At 34.5% G+C, this 23719-nt stretch overlaps 2 protein-coding genes across 5 annotated transcripts; both read left to right on the top strand.

Moving 5' to 3' along the window:
* The first annotated feature begins 34 nt into the window (after window positions 1-34).
* Window positions 35-15516, top strand: LOC133305343 (uncharacterized). 4 transcript variants are annotated; one of them, XM_061505534.1, is made up of 20 exons: window positions 35-157; window positions 483-559; window positions 1094-1402; window positions 1737-1925; window positions 2124-2207; window positions 2892-2951; window positions 3618-3662; window positions 4546-4745; window positions 5633-6103; window positions 6577-6700; window positions 6789-6986; window positions 7132-7218; window positions 7508-7570; window positions 8074-8148; window positions 8262-8312; window positions 8750-8827; window positions 12600-12734; window positions 13528-13635; window positions 14226-14291; window positions 15013-15516. In XM_061505534.1, exons 3-20 carry the CDS (start codon window positions 1109-1111, stop codon window positions 15079-15081), a joined length of 2397 nt encoding a protein of 798 aa, XP_061361518.1. In that variant the 5' UTR covers window positions 35-157; window positions 483-559; window positions 1094-1108; the 3' UTR covers window positions 15082-15516. The 4 variants fall into 4 exon arrangements, with proteins under 4 accessions (XP_061361518.1, XP_061361516.1, XP_061361519.1 ...); XM_061505532.1 differs by having other exon boundaries at window positions 1090-1402; XM_061505533.1 differs by lacking the exon at window positions 35-157 and adding an exon at window positions 335-368 and having other exon boundaries at window positions 1090-1402.
* A 5184-nt stretch (window positions 15517-20700) lies between these two features.
* Window positions 20701-21900, top strand: LOC133305548 (growth-regulating factor 1). Its single transcript, XM_061505802.1, has 3 exons — window positions 20701-21166; window positions 21273-21742; window positions 21846-21900. Exons 1-3 carry the CDS (start codon window positions 20721-20723, stop codon window positions 21851-21853), a joined length of 924 nt encoding a protein of 307 aa, XP_061361786.1. The 5' UTR covers window positions 20701-20720; the 3' UTR covers window positions 21854-21900.
* The last annotated feature ends 1819 nt before the right edge of the window (window positions 21901-23719 follow it).

Genomic DNA, 23719 nt, shown 5'->3' with positions numbered 1-23719 from the left:
AATAAATATATATGTATATATTTCACCCAGAAGCGAAAACTACGCGATGAAGTTGATCAATTAATTCAGCCAATAGCTTTGTTAATGGCCGCCTGAATTCTTTCTGTCTATTTGTCTCTGTGATTTTGTGTCTTTCCTTCTATTTTGCTATTTCGAGGTGAGGTTACTTTTTTCTTTTTCTTAATTTTTTTTCTTCTTGTATGTGAATTTTACTGGTTCCAATTGCAGCTGTATATATCTGTTCAATTCGAATTGTATTTCTTTTCCTGGACTGTTGCCATTTTTTTACATATATAAATAATAAGCAACTATTAAAAGTTTCTTTTTTTGGTGGGGTGCTTGGACGATGGTTGGTGTATTACTATTTAGTATGGCGAACTTCAATTTAATTAAATGTTCTCTTTTTTTCTTGAAAGAAAAATAAAAATTGGTTGTGTTTCATTAACTTGTGCAACGTGTTTCCTTTCTCTCTGTGTTTTCAGTTCGTGTAACTGACAGAGCAGAACATGAAATGGAAATAGAAGATACTCGCCGATGCATCCTATGAAGAAAACTATGAGTATGTCATCGGACAGTATATGTTCTTTGAGCCAATTTTTTTTTTTAATTTATAAATACTTCTACTTCTTTTAATGTGCGGAAGCTTTTAAAGATTTACATTTTTGTATGAGAATGAGAGATATGAGAAAAGTGGGAAATGTAATGACTGGATGTGAATCTAGTTTCTTTTGTTTATTTGCTTTCGATATTCAGTTGGTAGAATTACCAGTGAGAAAATAGCTTGCTAATTACACTTTTAATCAGGTAAATATTATGTCTTTTTAAAAGTAGATTGATATGCATAGCAATTAAATTGAAGTTCTACCGCAAAATGCCTTGTCCGTTTGCATATTATAAAATGGTGCTTGAGAGTTTCAGTTTTTGGTGGCTTGTCCGTATACTTATTCATAGCTGTAATTATGCTCCCTTTTCATCATTCAGAATGGATTTGAGATTTAATGTAGCTTTAGTTCTGACAGATACTGTATTTAAATTGATGTTGCTTACATGACATTTTTGTTTATCTGAGTCATCGAATATCATGTTTAGGAAGGAATAAATAACTGGAATGGCAAAGGAGGAAGAGTCAGGTACTCTTAGGTGGGGTGCTTCATTTTTTATGCAGACAAAAGAGGAAGTTGCTAGAGCTGTTGCTGCTGCTGTTAATTCTCCAAGGTCGTCCGCAACATATTCATCAAAAGATGATAGTAGTGGTAGCCAACTTCAAAGGCTGCAGTATCAAGTTACGAAAATGATAAAAGGCTTTTCACGCCCTCCTGATGTTGTAAACACGAATTACAACCCTGAAATCCTGACCAGTCTGAAGCGTCAATGGGCTGCAAACTTTCAGTTGCAGTGCATGGTATGGTACAATGTTGTACTTCAATGTACCAGAATTATGTGTTCCTTATAATCTTTTGAGTATGAACTATGAAGACAGCTTGAGCTGCTTGTTATTGCAGGATCCTTAGCCCTTGGTTTTGAATGCTTCCTCTTCCTTGCATTTCCTTTAGAAGTTCAGCTCTTGCATCTGTTACTTATTTGAACTTTTAGCTCTTTCCCTTTCTCGTTTCTTTACTCTGTTTGCCATTATCAGTTTTTAGGATCTATACATTTTCTTCTTGCCTCATGGACAACTCATGAACTAAATTGTCCCTTGATAGTTCTCATACACTCCCTCTGATTTGAGTTGACAGGACCAGAAGTCTTGGAAGGAGCCCTCACGGCTGTTCGAGAGCATGGTGGTTGTTGGACTTCATCCTAATTGTGACATCCAGGCACTGCAAAGGCAGTATGTTGATAGAAAGTTTGAAGGCTCTGGTAAATTGAGAAGTGCACTTGGTTACCAGAATCAATCCCGTGTAGAACCCAATATTGAACCTCAGGTTGTGATCTTTGGTAGAAGAGACTGAACTATTGTAATTATTATCCTTATTGCCAATGCTACTTGTACTAGTGCAAGTTGTATTTTTATTATAGTTTTAGTGCAATGACTACTACAACTTTTATTGACTGCTGTCTTTAATATTAGTTGTCTTTAAATATTTCTGTATCATGAACACTGCACATTCAATTTTTTTCAGGTCTTATTTGCTTACCCTCCAGAAAAACAACTGCCTCTTAAATACAAGGATCTTCTTTCTTTCTGCTTCCCTGGAGGCTTGGAGGTCAGGTGTATGCTTAATGAACTTTAATCTTCTCCCCCATCTTTTTTATTTCAACAAAGACTAGGGTGTGATAATGATGATGATGTTGGGTATAGCTATAGCATCAATGGCAACGGGTGTGGCGCGTAAGAGAACATCACTTATGTAATATATTGAATTATGTCCCTTTACCTGGCGTACGTATTAAGTATACTAAATGAAAAATCAGAGTGATCAATAGTGACAATATTGCTCATATTTAAATTCATGTCATTAATTGTAGTTCATGTATGTATTTGTACAGTAAGTAGTCTGTAGAGTCAGTCATCTAGGCTCTGTTTGATTGTTGTTTTTAAAAACAGTTTTTTAGTTTTCAGAACCAAAAAACTCGTTTGGTAAGGCCTGTTTTGTAAAAAATGTTTTGAAAACTATAACTGTTTTTTTTTTGTTTTTAGAGTCAAATTTAGAGAACATGTCTGAGTTGCTTTTGTTTTCTGTTTTCGTTTTTAACTTTCAAAAATTAAAAAAAATATAGAAAACAACTATTTCTATAACTATTTTACAAAACAGTTTTAAGAACAAAAAAACCAAAACACAATCAAACAGACCCCTACTTGTCTGTTTTGTTTTGCATTTATTTATTTTCATGTGTAACTTATGTGGAGCTTTTAATCAGGTTTTGATCTTTCTTGGATATAATTTTAGGTCCGTGCTGTTGACAGAACCCCTTCCATGAGTGAGTTGAATGAAATTCTTTTTGGGCAGGTATTTTTTGCAGTGTTATACTTCCATTAATATTAATTTATGCAAATTATTTTCTTAATTAATATTTGATTGATGTATGAATATATTTCTTCCTTCCCTTCTTAAGTGATTGACCAATTATTAACATATAATCTGAATTGATATATCAATCTTTGTCAATCTGGTTACCCTGTATCTCCAACTTTATTTTTTATAGATCTGGTATAAATAGTGTTGGAAACTTGGACACCTAATGGGCATTTAGTTCTAGCAGAGTGCTTCTTTCTAGAAGATGTTTCATGTTTTCATGAAGTTGTCATATTGCAGTTATTTGAAATTAAAGGCACTATATAGTTACCATTATCAATTGGTCTTTCAGATCCATGTTTCCCCAATATAGTTATCACGATTTTAGTGGATTTTCTTAGCTTATAGACACATTGTTCAGATTCTGGTTCCTAAGCCATTTATGCTTTCATTCAGCAAAGGTTGTCTACTGTAGGCCTTATAACTTTATGTGTCAATGGATAACAAATAATTTGGGGTTGTTACCACTTACTTTTTATATTATATTAACTAGGTAAAATCATCATCAGCAAAGTGTTGACAAGCTTTTTATTTGATACAGTTGGAGGGAAATTAAGTGGTTAAATACTGATAACTAAAGGACGTTTTCCAATATTGCAGGAACACCTTAAACGAAGGGATCTGTCATTTGTATTCAGGATACAGGTATCTAAAGCAATCTTATTGTCACTTTGATGCCACTTTCTTACATTTTCTACCTTTGGTTGTTTTTGATGACTCTATTACTGTGTGGGCCTTTGCTATTTTCTTAATATCAAAACATTCTAGGAATGGTGATTCGAATACATGCAACTTTTTGAAACTGTATTCTAAAACTATATGTGGGATTGTACTCTTCACTTATCTTTCCATTTTTTTCTCTCATACTTAACTTTCCCTATTACCATATTATACTCTTACGAACACTATTTTATGCTGAAGAGGTTTTTGTCTGGACCAGTGTTAGTCGGGATTCTTTCATAGTCGTTTTATTATGGTAGTTATGATGTCTACCTCCTTCTGTGATGTAAAAACCACCCTCAATTTGCTAGTGCTAATTGTATTTTTATTATTCCATCCTAGAACTAATATTTACAAAATCTCTTGTAAGAATACAATTTTCTTGCTACTACTGTAATTTATTTGTTGGTTTTCTTTTATATAAGGACAGAGGAATCTAAATATTTACAGTAATAGATTGTTTGGTAGAGTGAATTTGGAAAGAAAAGAAAGGATATGATTGATGTGTTTGGATTGGAGGTCTGAGACCTAGTGTGGGGAGGGGTGGGGTAGGGTACACTAAAGTGCAGGTCATCAAGTAGCCTAGGGCAATTCCTAGGATCAAGTAGTCCCCAATGGCACTTGTTGTCACTTTAGCTATGGCTCTAGGGCTAGAGCCTAGTCTACTTTATATGCTTGAACCATTTACTTTATTTTCTTTCATATCTACACCACTAAACAGTGTCTTGTTATTATTATTATTATTCTATTTTTTTATGGTTCTTATACTCGCAATGTTTGTTACTTTGTGGTTATTTTTGTTTCGTAGGGTGGTGACAACTCAACACTTTATGGGTGTTGTGTCCTAGTTGAAGAATTAGTGCAAAAGCCCTCTGGATTGCTCCCTCTGATTTCTGATAAGCAGCCATCTTACTCTTCTTTGAGACGTCATATATTAACCACACACAGATGTTACTGCATTCTTTCAAGGCTTCCATTTTTCGAATTGCACTTCGGCGTATTAAATAGGTAGGTGTTTGTAATAGAGTCGTCTGATGGGAAATGGAACGTAGAAGATATATGCAATTTGTGACATTAAATTTTGAAAGGATGATCTTGTTAACGGTTCTATTTTCTACGCCTTGCATGCACCAAAATAGTAAAAAAGTGTCAAGGAATTATTTCTGATCCAGAGATTGTTCAATGGGATTAATCTGTAGTACATGTATGATAGTATTTTGTATATTTGTGAAATTGAATTGTCAATATACCAACTAAGCACTCATATGAAGATATTCTGTTTCAAATGGAGACAGATAGAAGGAATATTTGCATTTTATCAAATTGATACATTTTGAAAAGCGTGTGTAACAAGCAATGTTTAAAAAAGATTCAACTTAAGTACTTACCTACTTTGGCAGAATGTTCACACGCACATGTACACTTCCACATCCCAACATAAGTTTCTGCAAGAAAAAAGGAAAACTGGTTCATTGATATCCAAAGATTAGGTGAAACAAATAATATATTGGTTTAAAGTAATTAAAAAGGTATAAGCTTCCCAGGATGTAGTTTTGTTTTGACAAAATCTTGGTCTTGTGCAATGAGGAGTCAACTTATAAACTGAGGAGCTTTATCTGTTGTTTTTATTTTTCCTGCCCTTTAGCATCAGATTTCAAATTCACAAGATTATTTCAGACACTTTTTTCTCCTTTGACTTTTTTATTTTTTGGTGGCTTACATGATGGCATGCTGTTTGGTAACTGTCTATTTGGCTGAAATAATTTGAATTATGGATAATATATGGTCGCACATTGTATTCATGCACGAGACTTAGAGTTGTTTACTTTCTAGCATGCCAGGTATGTTATGGTTTTATGATTTTTGCTCATTTTATTGTCCTAATATCTCTGTAGCATTTTTACACAAGAAAGGCTAGAGCTCTTGACAAAAAGTGTTGGAGATTTAAATCTAGAATTTGTTGAAAGTAACTATGAGGAAGAAAACTCAGAGGGCAATTCTGATAGTGTGTTAGTGAGCGATGGACCAATAGACAGACTTAATGAAAATCAAATAATCTGTGAATCAAGAGTACGAAATTCTACACCTGAAAACATTGTTGGTGATGGTCACCCAGAGCACCTAATGGTAAATGGTGAGCTGCAGACATATAAGGATAGAATCAATTTTGACAATGTTGTGCCAACTGAGCCTGAAACTGATAGGACAACAGCCAAAGAAGAATCTGGCCCTGCAAATTTTGAAAATAGTGAACAGTATGGAGATGCTTTTGCAACCATCAAACAATCAGAAGATAGGCATTTACCCACTGCTATTTTGCCCTTCCTGCGCTTTTGCCAGTATGAAAGTTCTGAATCTTCCTGCAGGTACATGGCTCTGAAGCTTAGTTGTTTTAATTCTGGTGTGCTTACTCTCTTTTTCCCCTAGTAGATAGCGTGTTTGATCTTTTGTGTGAGGGAAATATCTACATTTTTAAAATATTTGAACCCAATGCTTGCTTTCATAGCCCCCTTTTTTTGGGGGTTCCTGAGTTTCTTTCTGGGAGTCTCCTTGAAATACATGCAAGGGATTGGAGTGCTTTCTTTTATTAATGTCTTTGCTTTGTTGTATTTGTATTTTGTCCCCTATTATTCGGTTGCTTTGTTGACACAGAATAACTTGTTCTCCTTTCTCCTTTGTATTCGTTATTTATTTCTTTCCAATAACTTTTCTAAATTTATCAAAAAAAGAGTATTTTTCCACGTAGTTTGCTCCTATTGGGTGGCATCTTGTCCTCAATGAAATTGTTGTCCCATTCTTCTAAGTGATGCATCCTGAACATATGATCTGCTTTATGCAGTTTTCAAGGCTCACCTTGTGATGACAGAAATTTTAGGAGTGATGTTGATAATGAGACAGAAAATGGATCTTTTTCTGGCCAAGAGGATTTAAATGACTTAAATGATATTCTTGAATGGGCCAAGGTTTGTAGTTTAACAGGCACCTAGAGCTGTTTTTGCCTAGTCTTTCCTGATGACATTTTATAGCTGATGGTATTTTACCAATTTCCAGGAAAATAACCATGGACCACTACAGATTATAACCGAATATTACCGTTTAAGTTGCCCTGCAAGGGGCTCAACACTTACATTTCATCCTTTGGAGCACCTGCATCCCTTGGAATATCATAGACCAGATGAGACAGTTCTGCGTCTCGCTGGTTCAACAGTTGATTTGAAATCTTGCAGTACCGGTCTGGAATTAGCTGATGTATGCTGTCATAATAACTTTTTATTGGATGAGCTTGCTTTAGTCATACTTTAGATTTAAGATTTGAGTCTTTTGGGCTGCGTTCTGTTTAATGGTCATATGCTCATGGTAAACACTGTACTTCATTGTTGTTTGTTCCCCTCAGGCACATAATGCTCATCTGGTGGAAGAGGCAACTGCATTATCTGTATGGGCTGTAGCTTCCATGTGCGGTACCTTGAGACTAGAAAATGTATGTTTTATGCTTTGGTCGAAGATTTTATAACTCTATTTTTTTTGCCATTTATTGTTAATATCTTGCTTCCCAACTAGTCTAGAATAAAGGTGATGATGATGTTGATCTTGATTGTTAATATCATGCTTGATCTTCCAAGTATATGGATTTTTTTCTATGGAAGATTTATCATGGCAGTTTTCTCCTGAAGTTGATATGCAGTGTTCCAAGTGTAATGGTTTCATGATGGTTGTATAAGAGTTTTACAACTATGATTTGGTTTAACTGATTCTGTGTCCATCTGCAGGTGTTAACATTCTTTGCAGGAGTTCTGTTAGAGCAGCAGATAGTTGTCGTCTGTTCTAATTTGGTATGTCTTGTACCTAAATTTAAGTTTGTAATTATCCAGTGACATTGATTAATCTACCCTTGTTTATATATTGGTTTATCCTTTGGAAACCTTAGTGTTCCCTTATTGATAAGTCCCTGCTCTATCAGGGACCGTAATAATTGTATTTTTATTTTGGTTTCTTCTCATTGTTATGTTGGTCTGGCTCATGTTCATATGCATATATGAACAGTCATTTTGCTGCTTATTTTTTACGTAAAAGCCATGTTCGTTATTTGTCTATCTTGCAACAACATTCTTATCCTCTAGTTTTACAAATTAGTCACTCTAACGATGAAATATGCATGCCTATAATTATCTTGTTCAATAATTTGCACAACTTATGCTTCACACCCAATCTTTGGGGAGATAATTTGGTGAGTTCAACTGAAAAAATCATTGATGTTTTATCTTAGTCCATATTAAAAATAGCTTTGCCGGCTTGATTTGATTATATAATATTTTAAATTTTCTTTCATTTCCAGGGATTCTTATCAGCTTCAGTTTTATCAGTTATTCCGCTAATCCAGCCTTACCGATGGCAAAGCCTGCTGATGCCGGTTTGATTTCTTTTTCATTTTCTTTTTCCAGCATGGAAGTGAATATGAGTTTTTACTTTATATTAATTTATATTTTTCACCTTACGGTATTTGATAAGAACATTATCTTCCAGGTTTTACCGAATGACATGCTTGAATTTTTAGATGCACCCGTCCCTTATATAGTGAGTATTCCTTTCTTCTTGCTTTAAGTATTAAGTTAAGAATATTATCTGCTTGAAGTCGGGACATGAGGTTGTTTTTGCATTTTGGATTATTTTGTTCTTTTAAATACATGCTCATGCTTGCCCCAGCACATGTCCAGCTATTACTTAGATATTGATATTGGATATATTTCTTTGAAGCTGGTAAAACTTTTTATATTACCTTTCATATATTGGAAGGGTAATGATGCGAACAATTTTCACTGCGAACAATTTTCACTTCACCTTCATTAGTTGGTGTTTAATAGGGAGTGGTGTATATTGGAAGATAATGTTAGATTTGTTATTGGAGTGCTTAGTTTTAAATTTGCTTTCAAGTTCAACTGTTTTTATCTTAAACCTTCAGTTGATAATACCATTTATGATATCTTTGACTGTCCACAAAATTAATTCTCTAGGTTGGTATCAAGAACAAGACCAGTGAAGTTCAGTCAAAGTTTAGCAATGTTATTCTGATTGATGCAAATAGAAACCAGGTTTGTGATTTTTAACAACATCAACATCAACACCACTTTTATTCCAAACTCTTTCTGCAGCTTTCAATACTAATAAAAACTAAATCCTTTTCGACCCAACAGTTTACTGAGCATTAGTATGCATGACCTTTTCTTTCCTTTTATCGTTGACAAGTTATGGCTTCAAATGAAGGAAAACATTATTCTTCATATCATTGATTTTGTACTACTGTATTTTATTATTTTTTCCATTTGCTTGTGAAACACGTTCGAGTTTCATTTTCTGGTTCCTTAAAATAAATCTGTTGTCAAATTGACATCTTTGTTAAATTTAGTTTTCCCTTTTTGATAAGAAAGGGCTCATTATATAAGTTTTAGGTTTATTACTGTTATAAATATGGAAGATATTTGTTATTATTTCTTTCCTTTATTGGTTAGATTATGTTTCCTTATTTCTTAGAATTTGGGTTCATTCCTTTAGGCCCATTAGTTTCTTTATAAATATTGTAACCCTTTGTACCTATGTTTTTGCAAAAGCAATAATATTTACCAGTTTCTCTCTTTTCAAGTTGGTATCAGAGCTCCGATCTTGGAGCCGCTGCTTTTGCTAAACCCTAAGCCTGCCTCCAGTTGCAATCGTCGCCTATTGTGTGAGATTGTTCTTCTCCTTTAGTGAGCTTTTCACTAGCTGTGCTTTGATTGTGTCGGTTCTGGTCCCATTCCAATCGCTGCCACCAGAAAAACTTTTTGGCGACATTTATTACTCATCCTCTCTTCAGATTTGCCTTCACTTCGTTCAACGGACATCGTTTGGATCACAGATTTGAGTTTTTTTGGCTTTCTTGAACCTTCATTACTCGGATCCGATCTTTCCACTGCTGTTTGGGGTTCTCGGAGACTTCATTGACTTCTGTGGTAATTGTCCACACCTTTTATGTGCTGCCTTTTTCTTTTTTCATCCATGGGACGTTCGTGCATCCACTATGAGGGGTTTGGACACACAAAACACATGTGCTTTCGCCTTCATGGAAAGCAACAGGTTCTAGACAAGCTTGGTAAAGCATCCCCATATGTGACTATTCGACGAGGAGAGTTGGAGCAAATTAAGGCCATTGCTGATACTTTTAGTAAGCCTCATGACACTTGTTCTTTTGGCTATGTCTCGTAAGATCACATACCGTACATCTCTTCTTGCCTCTTGCACTGATTTCAAAAATTCATAGATTATGGATTTTGATGCAATTGATCATATGACTTGTCTAGCTGAGCCGTTTCTTTCATATCACCCTACTAGGGGTATCCATACTATAGCTGATGGATCTCACAAATTAGTTGTGGTTTCTGGTAACATTCAAATTCAACCCTCATTGTTTCTAAACAATGTTATTTATGTTCCTCAGCTCTCCACCAATCTTATTTCCACTTATAAGCTTACAGCTGACTTGAAGTGTGTTGTCACATTTTTTTCCACTCATTGTATTATTCAGGATCTCACCACCAGGAGGACGGTTGGAGTTGCTAAGGAGTAAGGTGAGTTGTACTATCTCATTCTAGAGCATGTTATAAGTGATATCAAGAATCAATTATTGATGACTCATCACCCGTCTACTCCTGTATCACAAATTTGGCTTCATCATAAGCGCCTGTGGTACCCGTCATTTAGCCTACTGAAGTCATTTCTTTGTTTCTGGATCAGTCAATTGACTCCTTCCATTGTGCTGTTTGTAAGCTTGCAAAACACCATTATGTGTCCTTTCCTTTAAGTTCAATAAAAAGTATTGAGCCATTTACTCTTATTCACTTTGATGTTTGGGACCCTTCTAAAGTGCACAATATTTTAGGTGCTAAGTGATTTGTTTCTTTTACTGATGATTGTATTCGGGTGACATGGGTATTCTTGATGAAAGACAAGTCAAAAGTACCATAATTGTTTATTCAGTTTTATCACATGATCAAGATACAGTTTGATAAAAGTATTAAGCGATTAAGATCTGATAATGGTACGAAGTACGTCAACCAACGCCTGGATTCATGAGCTCACGTGTGTGGATACCCCTTAACAAAGAGGGGTTGCTAAAAGGAAAAATCGTCACTTGCTGAAAGGAAAAATTGTCACTTGCTTGAATTAACCAGAGCATTACTTTTCAGACATATGTTCCCAGCTCTTATTGAGGAGAAGCGATATTAACAGCAACCTATGTGATCAACAACTTACCCTCCCGAGTGCTTGGCCATGTGAGTCTTGTTCATTCCATGATTTCCTTCTTTCCTTTTGTTCCAGTCATGTAAAGCCTTCAATATTGGGTCTTTGGGTGTATTGCCTTCGTCTATATTCATAAACAACATTTGAGTAAATTAGACCCTCGAGCTCTTAAATGTATCTTCCTTGGTTATGCTCTAGACAAGAAGGGGTATAAATGCTATCATCCTCCAAGTCATAAGTTCTTTGTCTCCATGGATGTCACTTTCCATGAATCTGAATCATATTTCCCTCGTCCTCACCTTCAGGGGGAGAATAATTCATAAGCTTCGTCCATTTTCTCCTTTGAGTCTCAGCCTCCCTTACCATTACCTATACCTCCTGAGTTAGTCTCTACTTCCGTAGGCACTCCAGAAGTTGATAACAAGTAAGAAGACTTAGTTGATGAGCCTAACTCAGTTGATGAGTCTAACAGTTCATCTGATACTTTAAGTGAGATGTCTCTTATTGATCGAAAGAAGGTACAGAATGCTCGGACACCGCAACTACTATATCAAAGGAAGAAGCAATCCACCTCCCCCTCTGTATAGCTCACAATCCCGTTCAACATGACAGAATCAAGTATATTGAGATCGATCGTCACTTCATCAAAGAAAAACTAGACAGTGGACTAATTACTACACCTTATATTCCCTCTAGTTGTCAACTAGCAGATGTCTTGAACAAGGGACTTCCCGCAGATAGATTTCAAGAACTTACTGATAAGTTGGGAATGATAAATATACATTCCTCAGCTTGAGGGGGAGTGTTGTAAATGTGGAAGATATTTGTTATTATTTGTTTTCTTTATTGGTCAGGTTATGTTTTCTTATTTCTTAGGATTTGGGTTTATACCTTAGGCCCATTAGTTTCTCTATAAATATTATAACCTTTTATACCTATGTTTTTACGAAAACAATAATATTTACCAGTTTTTCTCTTTTCAAGTATAACTCTGGGCTTAATTTTGTGGATACTAATGTAGACTAATAGCACATTTTGCATGGACCTTGTAGTGTGATAGGTTGATGGGATTTGTTTGAGGCAATATTCAGTTTTAGTAATTTGGTAGTTTAATTTTAAGTTTTATTAGTTAGTCAAATGATACCTCATGCTAAATGTGTAACATATGGGAGCAAAAGAATTAAGATTTTGGAGGTTAGGGTTAAAGCTTAGGATTGATTAAGGTAAACTGATTAGATGTGTTAAAGATTGAATATCCTGAGTTCCTAATGATTTGTTGCAGGTTTGCAGAACATAGAAAGGGCTCCCTTCTAGTTGTTATTTTCATGTGTTTCTATGATTCTGAGAGACTACTAGCCATTTATTTTTACACTATACAGCTGTTAGATATTTATGGTATATTGTGGGTTCACGTGAGTGTAGAATATGCTCCAATTAATCCTGCCCCGAAAAAAAAAAATGGGGCTAAGCTCCTCCAATTATTTGGTTTTCATGTGCTTATATGCTAATTGTTTGGGTGTCTCTACATTGTATATTCGAGTTGCAGATCGGCACACGGTTTCTTATCAAACTGCTGTTATGTTGCAATAGGTGAAGTCACCAACATTACCACAACTGCCAAGACAGAAAGAGCTAGTTTCCTCTTTACGTTCTTATCATGCAACTCTTGTAGGGGAAAGCTACTTGGGTAGGAAAAGGCCGGTTTATGAATGTACAGAAGTGCAGGTGTGCCCTTCTAAATGATCTCATGTTATCCATTACCATTACCCTTCCGGATTCCCTCTTCATTGCTCTCTCTCATTCTCTACTTTCGATCATTTTTGGTATTGTGATCATTACAGACGTCAGTCATGCTTGCATGTATTGTATTAAGTGATTTAGAGTGCATTTAGATTGTCCATTTTTTTTAAAAGAAGTTGCTTTTTTTTTTTTAAAAAAAAAGTAAGGTCCTTTTGGGTCATTTTATGCATTTGGATATGAACTTTTACAAAAAGCAGAATTTAAAAATAGAAGTTAAAATAGTGCTTTTTTTTAGAAATCAAGAATCCTTCTTTATGAAAAAGCAGAAGCCAAAAGTCAAATAATTTTTTAAAATTTAATTTTATCCCAACTCTAATCCAACTACTCCACCGCACTACCATCACTCACATATCCTTTTAAGTAATTTTATATATAAATAGTGCTTATTAATTTTAACATCCAAATAACTTTTTAATTTAAAAGTTCTTTTTTATATATTCCATCCAAACATAAAATAGCTCTAACTTTAAAAATAAAATTATTCTAAAAAATGCAAGCTATAAAAAATCCTTTTTTTAAAAGTTCATCCAAACGAGCTAATTGCCATTTTGTAAGAAGCAGTTATTCAGTTTCATAGTAGTTCATCTATATATTGTGCATCCTCGGAAAAATTCAAGTAGCGTTTCTGGTTTTTCACAGTTGTTTCCATGCCAAACTGTTAACAATCACATCTCAATATTTTAGTCTATGGTTCTCATGTATGTTAGTTCTTCTACAGATTGAAGCTGCGAAGGGGTTTCTTTCAGTGTTAAGATCTTATTTGGATTCTCTTTGCTATAACATCCGTTCTCACACAATTACTAATGTACAATCCAATGACGATAAGGTCTGTGTTTTAGTCTCGACAGCAAATAAGGATTTGATTGATACTTGTAATCTAGAACCAACTTGGACTTGGACTTAATTTTACCCAAAAAAAAAAGGATCAATTATTTGTTGGACTTATAATCTTCCTTTAATGAAAGAAACAACATAGTTTTTTTGGAATGAAATTGTTTCCAATAACCACCTTAATTTACTGATAATTCTTTGTTGGCGATATTTTAAAGTTCAGTGATATGAATGACAGAAGTCCTAAAATATCTCAATACAACTAGATAAGCTTAGGTGTAACACCTTTATGCATCTAATGCCCAACCTTTATCACTGTCCTTTTTGTCTCTATATGAAAACATTACTAAGATGCCTGGGTTTGCCTTCTGCTCAAGTGGTCATTAATGTGACTGTGAGGCAGATTATTATATCCTAAGTTCAGTAAGCAAACTTGAATAAAACAAGATTATGTATAATTTAAAAAATTGTAACCGAAAGGCATGTGTTAAAGTGAGCCAATCATTTATAAACATTAACATGCATTGCAATGAGCATATTTTAGTAAATATTTTGAAGATCTGAAGTGATGGCTTGTACCTTCAGGTATCTTTGCTTTTGAAGGAGAGTTTCATCGGCTCGTTCCCTTATCGTGATCGGCCTTTTATGAAGGTTTGTTTCTTGAATCTTGAGCTTACATCATACTTTACGCTAACTATGTAAACAAATTTTACTCATATTTGCTTGTGAGTTTTAAATGATCGGAATTGACTTGCAAACTATTTTGGATTTCTAGTAGTTGAGTCCAACTCGAAATCTGCATTTAATATGTGAATATAATTCAGACTTTCAGATTTTTATCTTCTCAGGATCACAACTATAGCACTCTGCAAGCAGTTTTTTTGCTAAAATTTGTCTGGCTAAATTGAGCTGACATTAACCTTTCAGGCAGAGAACATGTGGAATTTGTTAATTTTCTCTGGAATAATCAATGTAGGGACTAGCTAGGTCTCCAGAACCTGTTGCAGAGGCTTGGGAAAGGTTGTTGTGCTTGTAATGTGGGGTCTGAGTTTATTTTCAACTGTTGACCCTGTTTGTCTGGGGTCTCCACATGTCGGCTGATCATATGTTCTTAGGTGCATCAATTCATAAACACTTGTGAGAACACAAGTGAATGTGTTTAATGAGAACCAATTTTTTTAGAGACTATTGAACATTAAACATGTACTTTTTGCTCATCACAGCGTACTCGAATGAGCTTAAGCTTGTTTGCCTAATTTGTTTTACTTAGATGACAAATGTTTCTATATTAACAGAGCCTTTTCAGTTCTGGTATTGTATTTTCAGACTACTAATGCAGATTTTTTCTGCTTTGTTGTCTTGTGCTAAACAGCTTTTCGTGGATACACAGCTTTTCTCTGTACATACAGACCTTGTTCTCTCTTTCTTACAAAAGGAATAAGGCCGCCATGCAAAACATTCTGAGAATATTGTCTTATTTCAAGCTTGACGGAAGTTCATTGTTGCATAATTCTCGTATATGGAGTTAAAATTTTCTCCTCTTGACACGTTTACACAAACACCTCCCTTCTAGGGCCCTTCTTTTTGTTTTCCCCCCTTTAGGCTCTCTTCGAGCTTTTAAATGGTTATAGGGTTTTGTTCCATGTAATTGTCTTTTTTTCTCACACCAAGAGTAAGAGATGATAAGCTTATTCTCATGCAAAATGTAAATATTGCAACCCGATTATAAGAAAGCTACTACCTCTTATTATGTGTTACTAACAGTGGTGTTTGGGGATCAAAGACAACATGATCTGGATTCGAGGCTTGTTATTTGTTTAAATGGTTAATTGCAGTTTGCTTTTGTAGGATATTTATTAGAGACAAATAATGGATATTTATTATGTAGGTGAGATGCAGCGCTTGAAAATTTGTTGGAACTTGGAAGTGTTCACATGACTTTGTGTTTGAAATTGAGGCTACTATGCCTTGCCATGGCTATGTGAAGTTAATAATAACTATATTTCTTTAATGGAATGAAATTGCATGCATGCCCATGGGTACTTACGAGTTGCGAGTTTCTTTTTTTGTTTTGGATCGGAGGTAAGGATTGTAAAATTGGGTTGGTCCAGAAAGGTCTGTTACACATAACACCAGCTAAATGATTGCAAATACTTATAACTAACAAAAAAAGTTATGTTTAAAAAGTAAATAGATAATGAGGAAGATTATATTTACAGTCATTTTTTTCTTACAATATTTTATAATTATTGAATCAAAATCAAAATAATGACTCTTAGGGTGTGTTTGGTACAGGAGAAATTTTTTGGTGACCGGGAATCATGATTAATGGGAATTCAGTAGAAATTGAGTTTACTTGGAATCTTATGAAAGATGTGTTTGGTTCGCCAAAATATTACCGGGAATATTGGGTAAAAATTACTGATTCCATATTTGGTTTAGAACGAAATATGACTTGGAATATGAGGTTATTTTACAAAAATAACCCCAAACTATTTTTACTTTTGTAATTGATAGATTGGGTCTAGATTTTTATGTGTATTGGGGTATTTTTGTCTCAAAATTTATTGTTGTGCTTTCCTTTTACTTGGTATTCTGATTAGTATTCCGAATTACCATATTATTTTTGGTAATCTGAATAGTGACTTTTCTTTATAAATCAAATTACCGGTAATCCTTGGATATCCGGGAATCGTAATTTATTCCTTCTACCAAACGTGGTAATTACATTTACCAAAGAAGGATTACCGGTAATCCTCTCCAAAAACTTGAACCAAACACCCCCTTACTTAATATTATTTTATAATCGTTAATTAGATTTTGATTAAACGGTAACAAAAATGACAATTGGGATAATAAAAATAATTAATTTTTGATTTTATTTTGATCCAATAATAATAAAAATGATTGTAGGAGATTATAAGAAAAAAATAGATGTAAGTATAATCTATACTTACAAATAAAAACTAATTCAAAGTGAATAGGTCCATGCCATAGTTCAAACTTTCAAGCTACTGTGTTTATTTCAAGGCAAGTTCTATATTCAAATTTGAGAATCTGAATTTTAAAGATAGTCTGCAGAGTTTAAAGACCTTTTCCTAACGTTTTCACTCCAATTGGCATTACACAAGGATAAAAATTGGAGAGCGTTGAGTGTGTAGTTGTGACTGCAATTGCAAGTTGGGGATATGATATGATCACTATTGACTAAGCGTGGGTTGTGTTGTGTTGTGTCTTGTGTGGTCTCAAGACTGTGGTCCAAGTTCAAGATGTGTCAGCTCTGCTTGATTCAAAACCAGAATACTACAGCAGAGACACCGGGATTTGCCCTTCTGGCTGTTACATTAATGGAAACATATGATGTGTCCCTTCCTGCTTTGGACCTTTTACTTCTTAAATGTGCCGCTGTTTTCAGTAACTTGGTAGTTTTGTGGAGCTTTGATTAAGCATTTTGGACTTTAATTGTTTTGACTATGAATGCCAAATTCAAAGGTACGTGGCATGCTTTGAGACCTTAGCCTCTGTGGTTTCATAAAGTGGAACAAATCATGGATGGCTTACTCATGTTGCTTGCACTTTTTCTCATTTATAAAATATTCGATGAAAAATTAAAGGAGAATATTACTGTAGAGAATTTTTCTTTAATGCACTCATAAATTAAGGATGGGATCCATTTTCTATTTTTTTTTCTCTTCTTTATTCTCTCCTCTAAATTATGAGTATATGAAAGAAAAATTATCTTATGTAACATGAGAATAATATTTTTCAGAATTAAAATGGGAGTATTTTGTGAATCAATTGATTCCTACTTATTTGATAGAACAGTACCCTTGTATTATTATTTACACTCTTATCGAACATGCGGCAACGTAATAAATTTCGGCTTGTATTTTTTTATGCATAATTTATACTTTAAGTTGTTTATTTTATTTTATTTTTTTTTGTAATATTTTAAGTTGTTTATTAGTTGAAGTGCATCGGGTTTGGGTTTACTCTCTCTCTCTCAGGGTAGGAAATTCTTGGTGAGGACTTTTACTAATTTATTATCCTCGATCATAACAACATAATTGATGACAACTTCCAAGAGTATTTTTGGTGAGGATAATGAATGCTTTTTCTAACAGATGATACTATTGCGATGGGAAATTCTACCGTTTTGACAAAATTAAAGGTAAAAGATAATACACTGACCAAAAAGAAAAAAAGAAAAATTACATGACATGTATAGTGAGCAATGAACTCACAAATTATCATTTTAGAAGTTCTAATGCATATAAAATAAGAAATTTTTTATCAACCACACTCATATAAAATTAAGTGAATTTTATCAAATTTCTCTCTCTTTTTTTATAATGAGATATATTTATTTTTATGTGAATGTGACCGAAAAAATTTTTGTACAACCAAAAACAGAAATTTTTCCCCATAAAATAATATCTTTTTTATGCGCGATATCATCTATCTCTGTTCCAACATACTTTCTATATATCAACAAAATCATATATGGCACTCAATATTGTGAGGGTGTGTTATGTCAGCAGCAAACCAGTTCTGTGAGCATTAAGATTGACAAAAAGTTTGAGTATCTAAACGAAATAAAGGCAAAAAGAGTTGGATGTTAAAACAAGATATAATGTAATTTGAAGCATAGACGTCTAAGCAAGAATGTCTATTTTTTTTTTTTTTTTTTTATAATAGATAGGGGCTAGGCCCCAAGAAGACAGAAAAAACCACTAAAACAAACAGAAAAAAAACCCTAACTAGCCAGGATCCGCATCTATGCACTGAGATATTTCATTGAGGTCTAAATTAAACAAGGAAATCAGATCAGTAGGCATAATCCGATAGCACTGTAGATCAAAGGAATTCTGGATTGAAGACTTGGCTAGCCAGTCAGCGCACCTATTAGCTACTCTCGGATATGCTTTAGAGTCACTAACCAATCTTGATTAATAAGAGTTTGTACTCTTGCCACAATGTGGGGTAGACAAGCTAACCAATCTTGATTAATAAGAGTTTGTACTCTTGCCACAATGTGTGGTAGACAAGCTGCATTGCTTCTACAAGCAAGAATGTCTATTTGTTGAAGCAGGGTTTTGTACAAAGGTAACGAGGATGTGTTGAGGTCATTGTGATCTTCTCAATAAACTGTTGGAAAAATCTCGCAAAAAAAAAAAGGTTATATTTATTTTATTTTACATGAGATAAATAATTTTTTTACACATACAAAAGAGGAGTGGATTCCACCACTCTTTTTTTTCTCTTCTCTTATTTGCGAGTCCCACTTGCAATTCTATTTCTACAACATGATATAACTATTTTTCCACGACATAAGAAAAATATTTCCGAAATTTTTTTTTAGCTCCAAGGGTCTTAATGCAACCTAACACTATTGAACTGCTTTTCATTATTGCAATCAATATCTATATTCAGATTGTAGTGTTCTGCTATTGCTTAAGAAGTGATGAACGAATCATTTCATGTTGAGATTTCTCACATGAAAATTTTATGTATATTTCTCCTTTTTTTTCAAAGATATTCATAATTTTTTTGTACCAAAAAAGAAAGATATTCATAAATTTCACATGAGATAACGTAATCTAAAATTTTAACATGAGATAATATATTCTCATAATGTAAACTAATATATTCCTTTGTGCCATTTCTTTTGTCTTGCATAAAACAGAAAAAAGGGTGTTATATCTAAGCATGTGAGGGCTGTTTCATTTTGAAGTACGGATAAATTGTAGTTGCTTCTGCATTTCAACAGAGATAATGGACAAAACAAAAAAAATATGTCGATCTCGTCTTTTTATAAAAGTAAAATAACAGAAATTATGTTATTTAAAAAGATAAATATTTTTTCTATAATATTTAACTTGCAGGGCAACCGGATGATCAAGTTCTAATACTAAGAGACTGTAAAGATCACACTGTCTGAGCACTAACCACTACAAGTACAAGATTTGAATCAGTACTTGGATTAGGTAAGTAGCTTTGCTTTTAACAAAATATGGAACTTGTTTCAATGGAACTAGCAAAACGACAATACAAAATAACCCCAGCTAAAATTACAGGTGGAGGATTCCTGTTTTATCTCTGCATCTCTTATTTTCTACTTTTCTGAAATGGGAAAAAGGTGAAATTGTAAGTGGGGGGGTTCTGGGGTCTGAGTCTGAGGTAAAGGAACAGAAAAAGTAAATGAGTTAGTAGCAGTAAAAGCTCAAACCGTACAATCTTCTCCGACAGACATTGGCTTCAGACACCACCAACTCTTAAATATAGTCTCTTATAAAATAATACCAATAATAACTATTTCCTCTTTTGTCTTTAGGAGCTTTTTGTTTTTCTCTCTCACTCTCCCTCCCCTCTTTAGTTTATGGATTTCCGTAAAAGATGTCAGAGACAAGAGGTGCCAGAGAGGCAGCTTAGTTGCAGAAGCAGTAGCAATAGCAATAAGAGAGGTTGAGTCATAATAGGAGCAGATAGAGTCCATTGGCATGCACCTCACAGTCGTAATCAGAAACCATTAGTTTATTCATGTACAGCAGATTCTGTAACACAATGGTCTCTGAAATAAATATACCTACCCTACTCCAAGGCCTAAAGTAATAAGTAAATAACCCCTAAACACTCAAAACTCTTCTGCTGTTATTTCTTCTCTTTCAATGCACTGTGAGCTCTGAAGAAGTTCTGTTTCATTTGTTACTATCACCCATCAGCTCTGTGCTTCTTGATTCCTTTTTACCCCCTTTGTTGTTTTAATTTGTTTTTCCTGTTTTATGATGAATGGAAGGAACAGGTTCCCTTTTACTCCATCACAGTGGCAAGAGCTTGAACATCAAGCTCTTATATACAAATACATGGCTTCAGGTATCTCCATTCCACCTGATCTTCTCTGCACTATCAAAAGAAGCTACTTGGACTCTCCTATGTCTTCAAGGCTCTTGCCTCACCAGCCTCATCAACACTGTAAGTCTTGTATGCACTTGAACATATAATTTGGGTTCTTTGAACCAATAGTTTGACGAAAGGGTTTTTTTTTTTTGGATACATGCAGTTGGGTGGAACTATTTGCCAATGGGTTTGGGAAGAAAAATAGACCCAGAGCCAGGTAGGTGCAGAAGAACAGATGGAAAGAAATGGAGGTGCTCAAAAGAGGCATACCCAGAATCAAAGTACTGTGAGAGGCACATGCATAGAGGGAAAAACCGTTCAAGAAAGCCTGTGGAAGTTTTGAAAACAACACCAACACCAACACCAACAAACATAAATGCTTCAACAACACCAACAATCTTATCAATCACAAAAAATAGCCCTTCACTAACCCCAACCACTCATTCTCTCTCACCTCTTACATCGGTGTCCTCTCATGACTCTTACCATCATCACCCTCAGCACTCCTTCCTCTATCATCCACCACCTTCAAGGCCATCATCATCTGGTATTGGTTTATCATTTCAAGACAACAATGTTCCCTTGTTTCTTGACACTGGTTCTTGCTCTCATAATAACACTGACTGCAGGTTCTTTTTCTCAAATCCATCACATACACAGTGCTTAAGTTTTAAGTTCCATTCTTTCAAGTGTTTGTGAGTGATTCTCCTTTTCTTCTTCTTCTTTTTGAAAAAGGAACAGGTATGTATATGGACTCAAAGAGGAGGTGGATGAGCACGCTTTCTTCACTGAACCTTCTGGAACTATGAGAAGCTTCTCTGCTTCCTCTATGGATGATTCTTGGCAACTCACACCACTGACTATAAGCTCCTCATCGTCTTCAAAACAGAGGAGTTGCTCTGGCTTATCCAACGACAACAATGAGTACTCTTACTTGCAACTTCAGAGCCTCAATGACAACTCAAAACAACCACAGCAAGATCATGGTTGCTACATATCAGGCAGTGATATCAAATGTGAAACATTCATGAAACTTGGGAAAGAAGAGCCTCAAAAGACCGTTCATCGATTCTTCGATGAATGGCCACCCAAAAGCCGAGGCTCGTGGCTTGATTTGGATGATAAATCATCCACCACCCAGCTTTCAATTTCCATTCCCACATCTACTCATGATTTTACAGCTTTTAGTTCCTCAACCCAACAAGGTACTTGAGAAACCCTCAGCTTCTTTGATTGTTGTATTCCTTCTTAGTTATGGGCTTATGGCTGAGGATGTATCTTTAAGTTAACTCACATTTTGTTATGCAGATGGTTGAGCTTAGCTTTCAATAATGGGTGCATGTACTTGACTCAAAGGCCAATAATGTACACTTACATGGTTGGGTTGGTATTCTGTGAGGTCTTCCTTCAATTGCTCCCACTTTTTCGATAATGTTGTTGAAGTGGATTTGATTTGTGCCTCCATCGAGGGATCCAGTTGTATGCTATTGTTTTCAAAGTAATGTTCTTTCTACCGGACGGACATAGTTTCAGATTCTCCCAGTGACATCGCCATATCTGTTTTTTTTTTTCTTTGGTTTGAGCTAACATTCAAAGGCACATATGTTTTTTTTTCTTTGGTTTGAGCTAATATTGGATGTTTATGGCCCCCAGGATTTTCTTGTTTGTCAATTATGAACTCCAAAATTAAGTGTACTCTGCGAATCTGGTAGTCATTAAAGTTAAACCAAAGGGAAACTCATTGATTACTAATAACCAAGTACACAGATTTACATAATAACTAACAATGGTAAACAACACCCTTGATTGAGAAACAAGGTTTGAGTGTACCCAAAAAAAAAAAAAAAAAGTTTGCTCAAAGTCATTTTGTCATCACTATTATATTCATTTTACTATTTTATTATCGCGATATGCTGCTTCATCAGCATTACTGACCTCTGTTGATGAGGTCGGGTACATGTGCCTCAGTTCTACAGAGCAACATCCAAATGAAATAATAAGATCAGAAATGATTCAGTGCATACAAAGTTTTTCAGTTACGAAGGAACCCCGTTAAAAACTATGTTGGAGAAATTGTGACCCCAAATGCTTACCATAAATGTTGGTAGTTTACTTTGTAAACTAACAAATAATCATGCATATGTTTAAGTCTAGGAAAAAAAAAAAAAAACTGACTATGTTTCGTTGCGTCGAATGTGTTGCGCTTTAAGTACTCATTTTATATCGATGTAAAGCTTGTATATTCTAAGCTAATGTTAGTGGATTAAGTGCAAGTTATATTGTAAACTACTTTACTTGATTTGTAAAAGACTTCGTCATGAAGTGATAGTTTAATTTTTTTTGAATATTAAACAAAGAATGATCTTTCAATGAAATGATATAAATAATTTTAAGGGCTTTACATTTCTCTTTTCACCTTTTTCACCTGAGAAAAAGAATTTTCTTACATAACATATTCAGGTGGATTCTACTGAAAAAAATAAAAATTAAATATGTAAAATGGTGTAAATATAATATAAGGAGACACTTCTCTTATGATAAGAGAAGTGTTTTCCCCTAATTTTAAATACTATTTTAGTGGGCAAAACTTGTCATTTCCTTTCACGCCCTTCTGCAACCTATATAACATAATACATAAATTGCCCAGCTAGTACACATTTATCTTTTAATAAAGCTATACAAAGGAGGGGAAGAATACCATTCTCTTCACTCTGAAAAATAACATACAAATTAAAAAAATAGAACTGTCCTCGCTCCTCTCCACGCCCATGTAATTGTAAATAAAATTAAAAAAACATTTACTAAAAAAAAAAAATGTGAAGAAAGAAGAGTCGCTTTCATTATTTATTTACTGGGTCATAAAAATGAAAGCAACCAAGTAGCCACCCTTGGACTGTCCAAGGCAGCTTTAGCCAAAAAAGAGTTCTGATTGTGAAGAGTGTGGTGTGGTGTGGTGAGTGAGTGGGACTGTTGTTGTGTATTGGTGCAAATAAAGTGTTAAGTAGTGGTTGCAGGATTCAGACTTTCTCAGGCCTGTAGGGACTTTAACACTAATCAGGAGTGACAGATGTAAACATACACTTATAATCCTTTGCATTGAACCATCTGATCTGACTGTGTCAGGTGCCAGTCACTACCCGACATTCAAAGAATCCCTTATAAATGTCAAATATCATATTATG

Source organism: Gastrolobium bilobum, unplaced genomic scaffold, assembly GCF_033153095.1.
Source record: "Gastrolobium bilobum isolate Gb01-03AN ecotype WA unplaced genomic scaffold, APGP_CSIRO_Gbil_v1 utg1221, whole genome shotgun sequence".
Taxonomy (NCBI): Eukaryota; Viridiplantae; Streptophyta; class Magnoliopsida; order Fabales; family Fabaceae; genus Gastrolobium; species Gastrolobium bilobum.
This window is presented reverse-complemented; position numbering and strand designations above follow the sequence as displayed.

Bases quoted from the DNA above. Each gene is read 5' to 3' on its own strand.
- LOC133305548 (XM_061505802.1), top strand. From the start codon at position 20,721: ATGGGTTTGGGAAGAAAAATAGACCCAGAGCCAGGTAGGTGCAGAAGA. The intron at 21,167-21,272 runs GTTCTTTTTCTC...TTTTTGAAAAAG, and splicing joins CATAATAACACTGACTGCAG to GAACAGGTATGTATATGGAC.
- LOC133305343 (XM_061505534.1), top strand. From the start codon at position 1,109: ATGGCAAAGGAGGAAGAGTCAGGTACTCTTAGGTGGGGTGCTTCATTT. The intron at 3,663-4,545 runs GTATCTAAAGCA...TTTGTTTCGTAG, and splicing joins CATTTGTATTCAGGATACAG to GGTGGTGACAACTCAACACT. The intron at 7,219-7,507 runs GTATGTTTTATG...GTCCATCTGCAG, and splicing joins GTACCTTGAGACTAGAAAAT to GTGTTAACATTCTTTGCAGG.